This window comes from Buteo buteo, chromosome 3 (assembly GCF_964188355.1).
Source record: "Buteo buteo chromosome 3, bButBut1.hap1.1, whole genome shotgun sequence".
In the NCBI taxonomy this organism is placed as follows: Eukaryota; Metazoa; Chordata; class Aves; order Accipitriformes; family Accipitridae; genus Buteo; species Buteo buteo.
Window position 1 is genome coordinate 70,127,072 of NC_134173.1, and position 18,523 is coordinate 70,145,594.

The 18,523-nt window shown below is 43.7% G+C and overlaps 1 protein-coding gene across 2 annotated transcripts in view; it reads right to left on the reverse strand.

Moving 5' to 3' along the window:
• The window catches only part of NDRG1 (N-myc downstream regulated 1), a 75,391-nt gene that overhangs the window by 25,003 nt on the left and 31,865 nt on the right, over positions 1–18,523 (reverse strand). The window contains exons 1-2 of one of the 2 annotated variants that reach the window (XM_075023996.1): positions 15,179–15,266; positions 1,631–1,709 (exon numbers count right to left, since the gene is read on the reverse strand). In XM_075023996.1, coding sequence (XP_074880097.1) covers positions 1,631–1,693 — 63 coding nt within the window. In that variant the 5' untranslated portion in view covers positions 1,694–1,709; positions 15,179–15,266. Of the gene's footprint in view, positions 1–1,630; positions 1,710–15,178; positions 15,267–18,523 lie in introns of those variants that run through there. The other variant, XM_075023995.1, reaches the window with a different exon arrangement.

Consider the following 18,523-nt stretch of genomic DNA (forward strand, 5'->3'; position numbering starts at 1 on the left):
TATGCTAGGTTTTAATCTTACTCCACTGTTGGTTGCACAACCTTTTAAACATAGCTAGTTTCATACATGGTTGTTTCTGTGGGGTCTAGAGTAGAAAGGAGTAAGTATATGTGGCATCCATATAGACAGCATATGAAATAACTGTTCAGGAACAAAGACTCAGCTGTAGAAGACACCTGAGCACAACAAGCCAGGACATGACTTCAGAGTGCATCACCCACTCAACACCATCTCCACTGTTAACCTTAGTATGTGCTGAGTGTCCTTCAGGGCAATCTTTTCCACTTTCTCAAAATACATTAACTAACTTCCTTCATCTATGTTAAGAATGGCCACAGAGGAAATCAAACTCTGTGCTAGCTTTCCCACGTAGACAAAACTTAAGGTAACATCGTGAATAAAAGCATATAGGGTTCATTGTCGGATTCCAACTTTTGATCTACGTGCTACAGAAACCCAGGAAGTTAATCAGTGTTAAGATATTTCTGAACTTTGAAGGAAAGGCATTTCAGTACCCATAAGGCTTCTGCTTAGTATCTCCTTTGTTTTGCTACTACTGAACAATATTGGCATTAAGAAGGGACCTTAGCTTCTGAAAAGTTTGAGTGCTGCATTCACTGGTATCCAAACAAGCTCTGCTTTCATGCAATGTCCTTGGCAAAGGAGCTGTGTTTAAAGTTTCTCTAGCCGTTTCACTGCAGTCACAAGTGGAAACGATTTTCTGAAGTGTTTACGCAAGAGGTAAGGAATAAAAAAGAAAGTAGCAGATAGAGCAATGAATAGTTCTCGTGTAGAAAACCAGAAAAAAAACACATTTATATACATGATTTTCAAGAATTACAATCACTGGGAACAAAAGAAAAATCTTAGTTTTGATTCAAGAAAAAAGCTGAGAGGTTCCTTCACATATTACAGTCAATTATTTGCCATGAACATACCGAAGCACAGAGTACTGCTACCACCAAAGAGTCAGACAGCCACTGAACCCAGATGCTGCGGGCAGATTTTTGAAGAAAATGGTGCAAAAAACAAATGGAAAGAAGTACAAGGTTAAACAAAAAAAAGGCTACGATGTTTCTACACTGCAACCCCAGAGGAAAGGCTGTGGCTTGCGCACACCCAGCCCGCTGCAGACCTGGTAGCAGTTTGGCTGTAACTCGTAGCTCAGTGCACTCAGAGACGATTAGATGAGGCACACTCGTACCTCCGGGCTCAGATGTGCCCAAAAGAAAAGTAAAGGTTCTCTGTGCCTCCTTGAAAGGTAGCTGACAGAGCAAAGTTTGTATCTTTACATTGAGAAGTCTATAGGTATAGATGGATGTACGTGAGATTGCCCAGTTGGCATCATGCAAAATACCTGAAGACACCCAGAGCTGTCATTATTCAGAAAAGAAAAAATGTCACCAGCGGATTAGCACTAAAGAGTAACACCAAAGACCAAGAAAGAACAAATAATTAAAGCTCTGTTTTGCATTAATAAAAAAAACCCTGAAAACCACACTCTTATTCTATCTACAGTTTCTCTTGTTTCTTCCATATGATATGTTAGAACTAATCTAAGAACACACGTGCAGTTCCAACAGCAGCCTTGAAATAAAACACAAGCTGTAAAAAGGTTCAAAATAATTACCTCCTCCTTCTCCACCAGAGGTTTCACCTCTGCAAGGTGAGCATCCTGGAACTCTGTTGACATGGTCAGTAGCTGATATCTGCAAAGATGAAAAAAGATTTGTTCTCAGCTTGCATCAAAGATTAAGAACAGGAACAAATAAAGATCTTGCTCCACCCAACCCCCCCTAGCAATGACCCACTGTCTCAGGTTATAGTTTAAAAGACCTTTGCAAGAAGGTTATGAATATCTTGTAAAATGCCTCCCTGTTTTATTTATATACACACTCCTGCACAATACAAGATTAAAGAAATACTAAGGCTGCAAGATCAAACAAAAGTTTGGCAGCTTCAAAACAGGGAATGCTGAAGGAAACAGGGCAGGGACCAGTAGAGCGCCATGGAAACTGTTGTTTCACAGGTGAAAGGAGGCAGAGCCAAATCTGCACAACCACCTTCGGAAATTAGCTTGAATACTCATCTCTGAAATTTATTTTTTCTTCTTATTTTCTTTTTCTTTTTGATGCAGGCTCCCTGTCCATCCCCCAGATCTTTACGGTAAGAAAACTGAACTGGACACTCATTAGCATCATTTTACTCTCAGATCAATGTGCTCTATTCTTTGGAATGGAAACACCCTCCCCGATCTGAACAAATAGTACCAAGTAAAACAGATATTCCTTTAAGTGGACACCAACAAAGTGCATGCAAAGATGCTGTTTTCAAAACTGCCGGAGTAAGGAACAAGACTGCTGCATCCTGCAATAGGAAAGGACTAGCATCGCAATACCCAGCCCTCATCTGCGGGAAGCTTAACTGGGACCAGGGGTATGGCCAAACCCCAGAGAAGGCGACTGCTGCGGCAGTGGGAGCAGCAGGTTGTGCTGCAGGTGCACTGCGCCCTTTGCATTTGGACCAACAGGCATCTCAGTTCAGCAACCATATCAGTCCAAAACACGAGTTAAAAAGAACAGCATGTTTTCACTCTCTTGACAATGTTCAGGTGCCCGAGGCAGAGGGCTGTTCCCTGTGAAGCTCTAATGAATGACCAGAAACAGTTCTCAAAAGAGATACCAGAACTGTTTTAACAGCAAGATGACAAATACAAAAGTCAAAGTATGTTTGTTACGTATCCTCTGGCCTGCTGGAGAAATGCATATCATGTGGGTTTTAGACATCTTTGGACAAAATTGGAAATTTATTAACTACACAACTATAAAACAAATCAATTCCTTTTTAACAAAAGTCTAGAACTGTCTTAAGTGAAGCATATGAGTAAGTGTACTCATAAAGCAAGCCAAAAGGCTGAAACACATTTAGGAATTATTGACTAAGCGTTAACTGCAAACATTTTAATTATTAACAATTTTCCTGAAGATAAGCATTGAACTACAGAACAGAATTTAAATTGATTCTTTAAACCATGATTTCCCACCTCTTGACTTCAATCTGATTTAAGCCAATCAACCCTGTCTACATAAATGACCTGTGAAGCCCACAGGAGTATCCAGGAGCTGGCAGTGGAAGCAGCAGCAGCATTTTTAGTCTGCCCCATGGGTTAACTCGATGCACTTTTCCCTGGGCAAAGATGCTCTAGTGAGGAAGTTTGCAAGATCACTGGGTGCTGCAGGAAGCTATGAAGTGGCACACACAGATTAAGAAAGTGAATGCTGAAAAAACGCTGATGTCCACGCACATGCAAACCACTTCAGATTTTAGGAACCCTTCTTGCTAGCTACACAATTGGGTGGATTTTTGGTAAAGAATTAGACCCGGGATTTTAAACTTAGAGAAAGGCTTCATGAATATTTAAACCCACCAGTTGAGGCATGGGGACAGGAACAAAACTGACCCCGTTGCCAGTAATTTGTAATCCAAATTTACAAGACACCAGAGCTACTTAAATAGTCAGAGAAGTCAAGACAAGAGTTAATCCCCCAGCAGTCACTATGATTCACCCTTTTTCTCCAGGTTTTCCAGTAAATTTTACCTGTTACAGATCTTAATCATAAAGAACAAGCTAAAAACAAGTTTGCCAAAATTTCAGGCAACTGCAAGTGACACTGTAGAAACAGTGTTATGTATTTTTGTAATTACAGCCACCTATGTAATCTGCCATTCTTACACAGTGAGCAGTTGTGAATGGCAGAGAGGGAAAATAAATGCTGCTGCAATATTTAGAGGTCAAAAATACTTACATGCAATTGCATCTAACTCACTTTTTTTTTTTCAATTCAGCAAATTCTGTTAAGACAGAAATAGCACCTTAATGTTGCACCCAATTCTGCAATAGGGACTAGAAGTGCAAGAGACTTTTCCATGTTTTGCCTATAGGGGAGGAAAGTAAGAAGCCAGGTCCCCTGCAGTTTTCCAGTTAGAAGCAGTCGGGGAACAAAGCCACAGCTAGTGTTTGTGGAAGAAAGTTGTTTACACGGGACAGTTTCAGATTTTCAGGGACTCAGAGCATTGACTACAAATGACCAAAAAAACTGTGCCAAAAAGAACAAGATGGATGCCTTTTATAGCCTTAAAAAACAATCCTGTTTTCATAATAGTTCAAAGTTGTTGCTCTATGTTTCCGAAAGAACCAGCACTAGGAAGTGCTGACCAGCAGATTACAGGACTGCCATGAAGTCGGCTGAACAAAAGCCCAACATGTACCAAGTTCTCGCTTTTGGAAAGATACCAGATCTTGCAGCCACATAACGTTTTCAGATCAGGCTTTTCCAAGCTCTGGGTTTTCCTTCTCTGCATCAGGAATACCTGAAACATTCCTACCAAGAAACAACCTTGTGAGAAGGCGGCACAACAACACGCTATTTGTTCACGAGAGCTGGCAAACAAAGCCCTGCTATCTGTCAGTACTGTAAAAACCATCTTATTTTCCAAAGAGAAAGATGCTGGGGAAGTGTTTTTGTACCACCCATGTTCAGCACAAATTTTATAATCTCTAAATAGGTGCTTTGTGCTCCCCCCCTCCCTGTTACGTGACAGAGTAGCTCAAAGCTAATGTAACTGCATAACTCTCCCAAATAGATAACCATACAAGCATTCCTTTATACACGTTTCAAAGCACTTGCCTCACAGAAGTCTTCAAAAGACAAAGTTCATTTATATCTGCAAGCAGTAGTGTAAAGTTGCCAACTTGGAGAAAAACAACTTTTTTTTCACTGCACTTGGCCAATTCAGCCTCCTAAGAGGTCCCAAGTTCTCCATTCTGGGACAAGCCAACTCCACCCAGCGGACACCCACCACCCTGCACCCAGGTATCGGTTACGATTGCTGCTCAGAGGATTAAGTTTTAAAACAATCATACTTCTAACTAAGAAAAAAATACAGGTCTAAGGCACCTTTGCAGCTGGCAAAGTGCTTTAAAACTGATTACATATCTACCTTTGCCAACTAGCAGGAAAGGCATCATACCAGCCTCTAGGAAGCAAGGGGGATGTGGGGAAGGCGAAGTCATCTGTGCAATACTGCGTTCACTAATTTCATTCAGAGAGGCCTTTCTGTACCTGTTCCAGCCCAAACCCACTGCTCCAAAACCACCGGAGAAAGTGTCATAACCAAGGCTAGTAGCTCAGGCATCATTTCACTGAACCCAATTATTTTGCTCCTGAAAGCTCAGACTATACCCCCTGTCCCTTTGCACTATTGCTGGAAGGACGGTGATCGCTGCAGCCTTGCTTTGGCAGCAGGAGGTACAGGATGGATGTGCAGCCTGGCTTTGCACAGCAGGGATCCCAACAAAGGAGCCAGGAAGCCACGCATCAGGCCATCCAACCTCAGACACTGCAGTGTTGCAATCATAAGTACCAAGTATTAGGTAATCCTAATATACGTGACCAAGTTCATTCCAAGCACAGAAGTGAAACAAGTTCAAAGATAGCTCATTTCAAACTGTTCTTCTGAAAACACACAATTTGGTTGTCCAGGTTTGTGCCACAGGGTGCATCAAGTGTGATGGTCTCACATCCACGAAGGGCTGGGGGAACTGCTACCAGCACTACAGGATTTACCTTTGCCCTCATACCCAACTGCTTTTTATTTACGTGCTATCATGGAAAACAAAGAACAGGAAAAGACTCCTGCCTGAGCATTTCATTAAGAAGGCAATTTCCTCAAAACAGCTTGTTTAAACACTGGCAGCAGAGATTATTCTCCTTTTGATTAGATATATACAGAAGAGTAACTTCACCAGAGCAGACTGATGGCATTTCCACCTCTGCAGGTTGAGCAAGCAGGAGGGACAGTAATCACTTTACACGTGGGATTAAATACCCATTAACATCTAAAGACAAAGAGGGAGAAGGCCACGGGCACTGAGGGTCACAGCTCCCAAAACACTGGTGTTGCTCTCTTTGGAGAGAGACAGAGGGACCATGCGAGACTTGGGCTCCAGGGCCACACGTGGGAGGTGTTTCCAAGCCAGTCCCATCACTCTGCACTTTATCCCTTGCAAGGCACAAATGTCTTCAGAGCTCAGGCACCAAAGAAGGTAGGAAGGGCAGGGGTGGCAATTTGAGGCTTTGTGCATCTGCAGCAGCTGAAAGCACTATTAAAGAAGTAGGGATGAGGCAAGAGTGGAGACAGCTAAGATGTCTCCAGAGCTTGCAGCAGTTGATTAGCAAAGATCCCCATTCAGTTCCCAGTCAGAAAAATAACCGGGCAGCTCAGGGGGCTGACAATTAAGCAAGGAAAGTTACTGTGATGCTCAAAGTGCATTTGAGACTTACACACAGTCAATTAGACCTCTTCCAGTCATTCACAGTAAATGCTGTAAACCGGTCTGACCGGCCCTAGGACAAAAAATGGTTACTGCAAACCGGAGAGCAGCCTGAGAAAACTTTTGTCTCCACTAAACAGAGAGAAGGGGACATCAGTTGATAGCACCCGTGTATGGTTATGGTCCACAACGCATGCTTTCATTAAGTGCAGTTTACATTTCAGATATTTTATAATAAACTTGACAAATCTAATCTTCCTGTTCATGATTCATTTGAAAATTACACATTTTGCAAGCATCCAAAACAGTTCATGCATAAGCATCTGCCCACACTATGCCCTGTTTAAGCTACTCTTTGTTACAGGCACTGGTATCACGAGGTCCTTTGTGTACCAAGTTACTGATTTTTCTCTGACATAGCTCCACACAATAAATCATGGAAGAGGTTTTATAGTAGTTCCTCCTCTTTAAAAAAAAAGAGCAGATGACTTTTGACAGTTAAGTAGCATCTGACTACACAGTTTGAGCAGCAAGTGTCAAAAGTTGAAGACACTCAACTACCTGGGACTCGCTGGGTTTCCTTAGTCTCTGGTTATACATGATTATCTCAATTTGCAACTAAAAGTTAACAACCTGACACACAGGAAGCTTGGAAGTGTGGCCCTTAAATAACCTGAAGTTTCAAATCAGAAGAGGTCAGGAACCAAAGTATTAAATTAAATAATATCAGGGAACTGAAACAACTATGTTGCCTCATGACCTCTGGTTCACAGATGTCCTGTGAATTGCCATCACCCAGCCATCTTCAAGCACAGCACACTGCCAATACTCAATTTCATTATTTTTTGTTTCTAAGCAATTTGCTTTTATTTCTTTTCAACCCCCTTTGTGAGCTACTCCACCAGCGTGTTTTAGTGAAGGCTCTAGTTGAAAAATAAGAGCCGGCACCCAGGGAAAATAAAGTTGTTTTTTAGAAGCATAACATAACATAACAGTGATTTTCAAAAAACAAGAAGTTTTAGCCATTTTTGAGTTTAGACTTATGCTATGTGCTAAACAATCTGATTAGGAAACTGAAACATTTTAGCCAAGAACTTGAGCCCTGCGCCAAGGAACAGCCGGGTGAAGCCACAGGGAGACGACTGCAAGGACAGAGCCAGCAGCTGATTCCACCGGGCTCCCACGAAAAACACGCAGGTGCGGGTCCGCAGCCTCTCCCGCAGCTACGCCTGCCTGCGGCTTCAGCGTACCCCCGCAGTTACGGAGGCAAGATCTCCAGGCTCTCCTCCAGTCCTGTCGTTCTGGCTGTTTTTTCCACTTGTGCAACTGGCGCCGGTGCCTGTATGGGCGCAGAGCTCTTCAGCTGCAATCGCTTTGGGGTCGGACACTGCCTTTAAACCACCAATTCCTCAGACCAGGGGCTGGTTACTCTTCACAGGCATAACACGCTCTGGCAGCTGCGTGTTGATAGTAGCATCAAAACAAAGTGAGCTGGAAGCAACCCTTCTGTCTACTCCGCAGATGTTGAGCAAGAAAACTGTTGCAACGCGGCTTGCACAAGCCTCTCGCTGTGGGATGCGATGAAGAATGTTCCCTGGAAAGCTCGGGGTCCTCCCATGCTTCACAGGACTAGAAACTGGCTGTGGGAAGGGGTGGCGTGCTAGCCAAAGGACATGTCTGCTGTCCCCATCTCCCCTATGCTGGACACTCTGGTTGTCATCCCCCCCAATATAATGAGCAGCTATGTTATTCCTAGCTGGCAGGGAAATGGAGAGCTTGCAATGTCTTGGGGCTTTTTTCCTGCTGTAGCAATCCCTAATACTACCCACACTATAATATCACAACTCCATGAGGGACAGATTATAAACCCTAATGAAGTTCTCAGAAATTCAGGTTTCTTTAGCATCTGGCACCTGAAACTGCTTTTGGTCATATCCACTTCTCACAGAGTTATCTCCAATAATATGAAGTTTCTTCAAAGAGATTAAAAATACTAGTGACTCCCGGGACTCTCCGGCTATGAGGAGTGCCGTCATCCCAACTTCCCTCCTCAAGCAGCCACCGCTGACGTGGCTGCAAACAGTCCTTGCAGAGCATGACAGCGCAGGGTGGAGGTAGGAGAACCCGGGGCTTTTGTAAGAAATCCTACATCTGAGTGGCAGCCTAAGTTTATTTGGAAACACATTCTGCCCATTTGTAGTGATGCCAATATTGTCCTTTAGCTTTAAATGACTCCAGGCTGTGGGTGGCAGCACTGCAGGGTGGAAAGAGTGAAGAGCAATCAGCTGCCTTCCCAGGCTTTGTTTTCTTACCCCACCAAGCCAGCCTGTCTCCTTCCACTGCCCCAGCACCCTCCTAGCATCCTCCCAACATCCTTCTCTGCGTCCGTCCCACTCCTCCTTCAACGGACTGCAAACATAAAGGTCTGACGCAAAGATGAAAGGCGATGCACTGGTACAGAACCTGACACCTGCCTTGCACCTGGGTGCTAGGCTGGGCTTTGGGGGCAGATTAAATAACGAACACCGCAAAGATGCATTAGGCATTTCATAACATGGAAGAGACGGCTTCTGCCACAAAGATTGCAGTCTAAACAGACAAGAAACAAGCTATTGTTCCTGCAGCTCACCAGCGGTCAGGCCATGCTCCCCACCCCCTCCTATTCTCACTCTGCCATGCTTTAATAGTTCATAGCTTCTGCCCAGCTGCAACTGCTTCAAAAAGTGGGTGGTTCTGTGCAAGTTAGAGGCGAAAACATACTGAGATTATTCCAGAAGGGACAGGCCCATAGTATACTCAGAGATGAGGAATGTTGTCTGGCTCTCTAGGTTGCACCCTTGCAAGTATATAATGGTTTCTTTCCGTATGTTTTGTATTTTCACATTGATGTTGCAAAGATGAGTGGTTAAGTTACAAAACATCACAGCTGAGGATGATGATGTATCCTAATTTAAATGTATTCATTAGGTCATACTATATGGGTTCACGCTTCTACCACCTATTACAACTGCTTGCTCATCGCTGTTACAAGTTCTTTTTATAACCCCTGCCAAAATGCCTAGGCTGAAGTTTTCCATGATAAGTGTCTGAGGGTTTTTGTTTGGTTTTGAGGAGAAAAATATAATTTATGGATATTATTTTGTTCCTGTGAGCTCCCAGTCCCCTTTTCTCAGATGAACTTTAGCATTCTAGATCTTAATCTGGACTCAAACTTCGCACAAATGGCCATTGTGTTAAGGACACATCTTTCATTCTTCCCAAGAAAGTCCCATTATAAAATTTCCCAAATTTAAGCATTTGCATGTGCTTAACTACTCAGGACTAGATTTGGGTAACAGTCTTCCACTGCCTTCAAGCCTTAGCACCTAGAGATAACAATATGATATTCCTAAGGGCTGAGCACACTCCTGCCTGTATTGCAACAGATGGGACTGGTGAGGGAGTAAGTCAGCACCATTCAGTGCCAAAATACTCCTTGCTTCTCAAAATAAGGCCTTTCAAAATCCTTCAAAGTGGGCAAAAAGCAATTCTTCATCCTCAGCTGACTTTTTTCAAAACTTTACCCATCCATGTTCCAGGTTAGCATCTATACATCAGGCAGAGAACTTATTTGTCACTTTCCAGACTTCGTTTACAAGAGAAGTTGGAGTTACGCATGCCCAAGTTTTTATGTAAGGTTGGGGTTTTATACACAACTTCATAAAATTCAGTACATTTCACATGGGGAAGAAATATGTGATGCTCTTAAATTGAATCATCTAGGAAAAAGAATAGTATTTTGAATTTGCCATAATAGAAAGGGCCATCATAAAACTCTGCAGTGCATCTACTTCTACTTCATAGACTAGTCACATAACCCAGTGTGTTGCAACTTTGTCCGAGGACACAAATGCATCTTAAAATTTAGCAGGGATATATTACATACAATACATACAAAATATGTTTAGAGCACTCTAGAACTATAGCAGTAGGAAAATGACATCATTAGTTTGGCAAGGTACATATGAGCTTCCTAAAGGAAGCAACCCAAAACCCCACAGCAAGAGCAATCCTTCCTTCCTCTAATAGTGCACTTCCCATCTGGATGTCTGCCTACCATGTTCACAAACAAAGGTTCCTTTAAAAGTTGCCTTCTACTTTGCTGATTAGTTTTCCATTATACCTTATGCCTACCACTAAAGACATGCATATATATATAAAACATATTACCACTTTTTTTGCTTTGAACACCAGTGCCTCCATCTACAGAGTCTTAATCAGGGACATTACAGATTAAGATCCTCGCCATTTAGTTTTTGCTTCTTAAAAAAAATCAGAATTTCTTAAAGAAGGCAAGTTGTAATAGTGGTGAAATGGCAAGGACAGAAAAAGCCACACACGCACACAAAAACAACCCCCAAGGAATAGTTGAAAAGACACAGAAAGATTTGTTTTACAGTCAGTTAGGTTTTCATGCTACACTAGGTCCTAAGGTTTGCTCTTTCCATTAATTTTTACATCATCCATACAGTACTAGCAGACTGGCCTTACATGTCCATGGTAGAGAATAAGCTATAAGAGCTATACTTTTGAAGCTATACTTAGTTCAGACAGGAAGCAGCCAGTTAAAGGCTTGGAAAAGTAGTGTATATCCAGTTTTAAAAACAGGACTTGAAAAGGAAGATCTGCATTGACCAACTTCCAGCTACCAAGAGAAAAAACCTGACTGACAGATGAAAAAGATCTTTTAAAATTGTGACAATTAACTGAAAGGAAGTAGCACAAAACCCAAAAGAAACATAGGAAACGTGATCAGCCACACAAAATAAGAGCAGTAAGATTGACATACATCCTGCTTTGTACAAACAGATACAGCTGTGGAAAATTTCATCAGCCCAGGCAGTCCAGCTGTGCATCAGCAAGCACACTGCAGAGCACCTCTGCATGGAGAACACCCCATTTAACAACAAACCGCTGGGCATTATCCAAAGACAACACTCTCATGCCAGTTGGGAAACCAAACAGGCCTGATTCTGCAGCAGCCCTTAGCTAAAAGTAAAACTAAACTAATCTCCCTCATCATCCAACATAGGACCTTGCACATTCAAGTCTGAAACTTGGATAATTGCAGGCTTTACTTTTTTTTCTTTACTCCACACTTGCTGTGCTGGATTAAATGGCGAATAATGGTACTGATTCTCATGGACGCTGAGTACTGAGTTTAATTATGTCATAATAACACTTTAATGATACATGATCACGTATTCAGGAGAAGCTCTGAATGGTTCCTTGCTGTTGCTCCAACCGCGCAGCCAAAGGGAATTAACAATAGGGATTACCTCCCGCTGACTGGCCCCGCTGAAGTCACCCAGGGCTCTGGAAGTGGCACAGATAGGAAAAAACCACACCATCATTTGAGCGGAACACCAAGTTCAATAGCCATTATATTCATAGCCATTGATTTCCAAGAGGCCTAACCTAGATTTTAGTAATCCGTAGCAACACACACCACCAAACCTGAAAATGGGATTGCCTTATTCGCAACCTTTTTAAACAGTTTCAGAATATTTCCCGTGACTTTCCAGTACTAGCAAGTGATTCACTTGCAACTTTTGGCACAGAGCTTTTGACAGCTGGCAGAGGGGTAACTGTTGCTTCCTTGACCTGCTGACAGCTGGAGATCCACTCCATTCTTCACAGAAAAGGCTGCAGGGGCAGCACCATCGTGCATTACAAACTTACAAATTTACACCTAAAAGCTGGAGGGCAGTCTACATACAATACCACTTATTTAGCAAAACAGCGACAGGACAAAGTGGGCTCTTCTGTACTTCTGCCTGAGATTTCTAGGTGCTGTGACGCAACGTGAAAGTTAGATATAAACAAACTGTCATCTGGAAGTCATACATCATCTCAAGAACCAGCATTTCATCCCTATGAATATCAAGCAGTTGCATCTCCTGGTTTTTGGAAGGTTTTCCTTTCAAGTGGTCGAACCAGAGCAACTAGAGAAACTCACTCTTGCTGCATACTGCTGGGACTGAACTTATTCAGGCCATTGGTTTCCCAGGCTGTACCCTCCCCTGACAGCAAATGGGCTTTTGCTGCCTTAAGCTTCCAGCTGTACACATGATGTAAACATTGCTGATCCACCACAATTAGAATTTGTATTATTTTTGAGAGTTTCACAGTTTCTAGTTGTCTTCATTCTGAAGAGCTTCAAGCCATTTTCACCCCTTCTGTATCTTTTCTTTCACTCTTTGTCTATTTTGAGACAATAAAAGCAGGAAATGTCTCATTACATGTATGCTCCACGTTTTGTGCAACAGATTCTCAGGCTCTAATGAGGTTAAGTGAAAAAACAGTATTTTCTACGGGAAGTTAGAAGTTTGCCAGAATCTCTTAAGCTGGTCATGAGAAGACATATGTTGCACTTCAGTCAAACAAATTAATCACTTAGGTTTAAAAATCTGAATCAAAGAATTTTTCTCACAACAGTTCACTGCTAATCCCACCTGAACTACAAGAGCAAATTACTCAACTGCCTTATAACTTTTTTTAAGGACCAGGCTCCCATGCCAAAGTGTTTCCCAAGATGCACTGTAATCTCCCCATGTAACTGTCAGTGCAAAAAGGAATATTCAAAGAGCGAAGTATCTCCCATGGGAGTAAAGAATATTGGGGAATCCTGCTGTTTTTACCAAGCATTCATACAGTCTACCCAGATGATCTGTCACAGTTTTAGCATTCCTTTTTATTTTGGCAAGAACAAAAAAGCCATTGTGCAGGGCAGAAACAGAAAAACTTAAGAGTCTTGGTTTTGGTGGTGCGGATGCTTGCTCCCAAACAGAGGCAGGCACATGTGGCAGTGCTCCCTCAGCAGTGGGTGACACTTCCTTGGGTATTGCCAAATTCTGTGGACACCTGACACTTTGACACCTCTACCCTGCTGTTACCTTGGGTAAAGTGGCCAATGAATGTACGAAATCAGTACACAATCGCTTCTTCTTAAGGGAAACAAATTAAAACCCCAGTTTGTCAAGACCTTCTAGAGCCCTCTCGCTCAGCCTGGTTCAAGGCCAGCCACTTTGCAGAATGCCCATTCTCAAGGGGATGAGTTCATCTCTTAGTTCACTGATTGTAGACATTTTGGTTCAAAGTTTTCAAAGTTGAAATCCAGCCCGTTCAGGTATCTGCTGAACTGCAGTGCAAGGAACTCAGATTCAGAAGTTGTGGTCTCCAGTTCACCAAATGGTTATGCCATGGCATCTGTTCAGTTCATACTGAAAAATATTAGGTACAGGAACCATACACACCCTAAGTAGTCTCTCATTGCTACATTAAAACCCATTTTCACTACAGCTCTATTTTCCACGTCAAAACACACACCATTTCCTCCTGAACACATCAATACTCAGGGAACTGTACAAACCTTTAAGGAACACTTTATTTTTGCTACACCTACTCCTGAGCTCTACCATTTCATCCACAGTCATTAAATTCTTGCTGTGCACAGGACATCATACAGCATTAGCTGCTTGCTGTTTACTCAAGTACTTGTGATAAAAACACAGTCATTCTATGTCAGACTAAGTTAGACTCTGGTTAAAAGAGCACAAAATTAAAAAAAAAAACAAAACATGTTCCCAGAGCCAAGTTCAAAGTGCACCACCTTAATGCCACTGGCTGAAGTTTTGATTTAAGCTATGCCTGTAATGGCCAAGTATAAAAACAGCAAGGCAGGCTTCTCACATGTTTACCTGAAGGATTTGATAGCTCCTGTTTACAGGCTATTCCCATTGCTTGCCCTGAATCGTGAGTTTTTCAGCAGCTGTGTATCTTTCACACATTTGGACACAAAAAAATTTGACAAAAAGCCAGAAGAAGTCAAAACAGTGCAACACCTTGCAGAGAGGCTGGACAGAAAGCTTCAGGTTGTCTTTGACCTCTTCCATGCCACTGCAACTGCATTTTCTAGGTTCAAAATCCAGTTCCTATTTAAACAGACAACTGAGGAGAAAATTGTCCTAACAACACGGTTGGTAAATACTTCTCCAAATAACATAGTTGGTAAATACTTCTATCTGAAGCCTAATGGAAGTCCTGTTCTGGAAATGGGGTGCAAAATCAGGCACTGTGCTCTTTATAAAACAGTGGGTAAAACAGCAAGCAATGCCAGTTTGCAAGTGTTTCATAGGAAAACCATAACACAATGGAAAGCGTTTAACCAAAACATCCTCCCTAGCAGAAGCGAAATCACTTATTTCATCAGATCCAGGACGTGGCTGTGCCTCCACTGCAAACGCTACTAGAAGTGCCCTGAACCTGAAGCCTGGAAGCACGGGAGGGAAACTGCACCTATCATCACCTACGAAGACAACAACCCCACTGCAACACCTGACTGGTAAAAGGCTGGACACCAGTCAACTCTGTCCTCCGCTCCAGTTCCAACACGGAGCTGGGAGAGCAGGGAGACACAAGCAACAAGCGCCAGTAGTCAACTTCCGTAGGAAAAGTATGTGCCTTCGCTTCACACATGTTTTCCAGTCCAGTCCACTCCTGCCAGGGAGCCTGGACCGTGGCAGCAGCATCCCGCAGCCCAGAGGGGCCGGGGTACGGCTCCGGGCACCCCCTCTGCTGCTCCCTCCTGCCAGCCCACAGCCACCACCCCGCTCAGAGCCACCCGCTCCTCCGCCGGCAGCCAGCAAAGCCCTGCTTGGAAGGCGGGGAGGGGAAAGGGATTTATTGGTAAGAAAAAAAAAAGAAGTGGGGTGATGCAAGGATGCGAAGGGGCTGCGAGGTCCGCGGGGGTGAGGGGGGGATGGATGGGTAGGTGGGTGGGCAGGTAGAGGGACCTTCCCTTACCTGCTGCGCTACCCCTCTCCTTGCGCCGCCGCCGCCGCGCTCCGACAGCCACCCGCCTGCCGCCGCGGGGCGGATTTATAGCCCGGGCCCCGCCCGCCGGGCGGCGCTGCCCGCCGCCGCCGCCGCCACCGCCTCCCCGCCGGGAGCACGGGGCGGATCGCCACCCGTTCCGGGGCTCCGCCCGCCCGTCCCCGCGCCCTCGCCCGAGGGCTCCCCCCGTCGCTCGCAGAAGTTTGCGGCGGGTAACACCCCGTGTGCCCGGTCTGCACAGGGTCCCTAAATATCGGCGGGGAACTCCGGCGCACACCCGCAAGCCCAGGTGCCCCCATCCTCCAGGTCGCGTAGCCCAGCCGGGGGGAGGCTCACCTCTGACATCCCTGCCTGGGCAAGCTTTGGGAGCAGTGAACGGCGCGGACCTGCCGCCCTGCTTCCCCAAGCGCTACCGTGCCGGGAAGGAGTTTCACACAATTTGGTGAGGAGAGGCGACTGCTTCCAACGGGTTTGCCCAAGGACCGAAAGAGTAGCAATCTTGGGAAAGGCTGAGGAAAGGATTGCAACAGCAGGGTCCTGGCACAGGTGGTCAAAATTGTGCAGACATATGTACTACTATATAAAAAGTCTATTTACCAGATCCTGAATTGCAAAACCTTACGCTCATACATTAACATGACCACTAGGAAGGAACTCTAATTGCACGAGAACGAAAATAATGCCTTCACACATTTCTGATGAAGTTCAGAGGGTGCAGCGGGTGTTGCAAGTGCTGTGTGATTTTCCCAGCAAACAGCTCTTTGGCAAGAAGCGCAGCTAATCGTTTATTCCAAAAAGAGGCCCTAGCCTGCTGAGTAGAGAGTGTCTCTATATACACAGTTCTGCGTGTAGCCACCCGCTAAGGGGCGGGTTAAACTGTGACAGCCTGAGCTGCTTTTTCTGTGGCTTTTCTGTAAAGCGCAGTTACTCCATGTGTGTGATTTCACTTAACAACCTCCCTTTTATGGCAGGTTACTGTGACCTAAACTGATGAAATCCACAGTGTGTTATCATTCTCCCTCATGTAGTGGCCTGAAGAGGAAATCGGGAATTCCTGAAACTCTGGAACTCTGTTAAACTCTCTGCCTCTGTTTTCTCAGCTATACAATAAACTTATTAAGTCCAGTCTATAAAGCTTGCTGTTGTTCAAATGCATATTATCTTCTCTCCTCCTAAGCCAGCTTCTGTACTGGAGTCAGAAGTGCTGCCTTCAGAAAGAGAACCATGGAAGTCTGGTTCCTTTTTCACCACAAAATGGCGGGAGGCCATGTTGTCCAGCAATAATTCTGAAATATTACTAAGTCTTGAATAAAGGAAATTTCTTATCATGTTTTCTTACCTTTAATTAATTAATGTCTGCAAGGATGAAGAGTATTTCTAAAACAACAAAATAGAACCATTTATCATGCTAAGACACAATGCTGCTGTGTGTGTGCTTTCTTTGTTTTTTTGATCATAAAAGGTCTAACCTTTTTCATACTCATTTTAAACTGTGAGGCCAGGAAACCAATGAAACCATCACAAATAATTTAATTTGCAACTGAGCCTATTTTGAAGTCACATCTTCAAAATTATGTCATCAAATCAGCAGCTTGCTCTGTTTGTTATGGAAGATCTGTCTAGATCAGTGGCTCCTAAAGTTATGGAACAAGTGCAAATGCTAGAAAAAGAAGATGGGCTTGACTAATTTTCCAAGGGATTAATCCTTCCTTCATCTGATCATGAAACAAAATCCTAGCTCAGAAACACTCAGTCCTCAGAAAACAGATCTGGGTCAGTGTCTGAACTGTGTGGTTTGGCCCATCCTCAAGCAGTTTTTTTAGTCTGCTGTGCTTGGCTGCTTTTTGGGGAAGGGGCTGAAAACTCCAGAGATTCAAATGGAATGAACTGTTCCCTGTGCACTAAATGCAGACTTTTGCAGTAAAAACAAGTACCGAGTCTGGAATGAACTGGAGAACTGGAATGAAGTGTTTTCTTTTGCTTTGACTTCTGCAGTTTGTTTGCTATTTGAATCACATGTAGTGTTGGATGCTCAAAAACGTTGGAGACAGGCAGGTAGAAGCCCCTGGGAGTCAGTAGCTGCTAGCCCAAGTGAGTAGGAAAGCCTGGGAATGTGTGCATCCAAATGCAGCCTTCACTAGCTCAAGCACTCTTCCCAACTATTTTGCTAGTTATGACTGAGAATAACATGGTGATTTACAGTGTCTTTTGAGGATGATTGGTGGATTGCAAAAGAAAATTAAGTCATTCCAAAAATCCAAGTTAGGAAGTATTTTTACTATGTGAAGATGTCATTGCTAAAGTTTGTACTCAGAGAGCCAAATCCTGCTGTGTGCCAGCAAGGCGCACAGCTGAAAGCTTGGGGAACATCATTCCCTTCTTCTTCTTAAAAAGTCTACTTAGAAGACAGGTAAGGAAAACAGGAATTCCAAGGCTTAATTTGCCAGAGTGGCACTGCTGACGATGTAACAGCCACTGCCTCAGTGAGTTCTCATCCTGTGCTGGGCTGCACGACTGCTCACACCGCATTCCCACAGCAGCTGAGTGGCTCATGTACCTGTACATGTACAGACCTGTGCACTTTAGGAACCACTGTGCTAGGGAGATGAGACAAGCTGCCACCCACATAGGCCCACTGAAAAACTAATGAGTATTTCTACTGCAAATATTATTTTATTTAATAAACCAGGTTTATGCCGCTGGCATGCACTTGTCCTTTTCGGAAGAGCATCTCTATAGGGGGTGGCTGCCCAGCCACAGATGTCCATTCCTGAACCAGCAAATGGGCTGTTCAAACTAACCTGAAAGCATGACCTCTCTCCAGTGCTATCTATGGCTTTCACTTGAGATCACAGCAGAGGTCTCCAACATTTTTAAGAGTAAAGTAAACAAGTCCTTGATTTACTGTTTTATTTTGTTTTACTAAACTGGATTATTGTAGGTATACGCACACACAAAGACACATCTGCACAAAGAAGGGAAATGGCATACTTTCATGCTACAGAAAGACTAATCATATGTGCTGAGCAGAAACCTGCCTATGTGTTCCAATACCTGGCTGTAACATATTTCAGCGTTTAAATAGCACTTTAAAGCCATTAACTAATCAATGCTTACAAGGCTCCAGGGGAAAGAGGGTGGTGCAAATGAAGAACCACCGGACTAGGGACCTGATTCAAAGTCCACTGAAGGGTAGCAATTCCATCTATTTCAATGCTATGGAAACAGATTTTAATTATGAGACTATTCTTCTTTCCTTTGATGTTATATTTCTTGCCATGCCAGCATTAACAGAGGAAATTTCAGTGGTTGTGC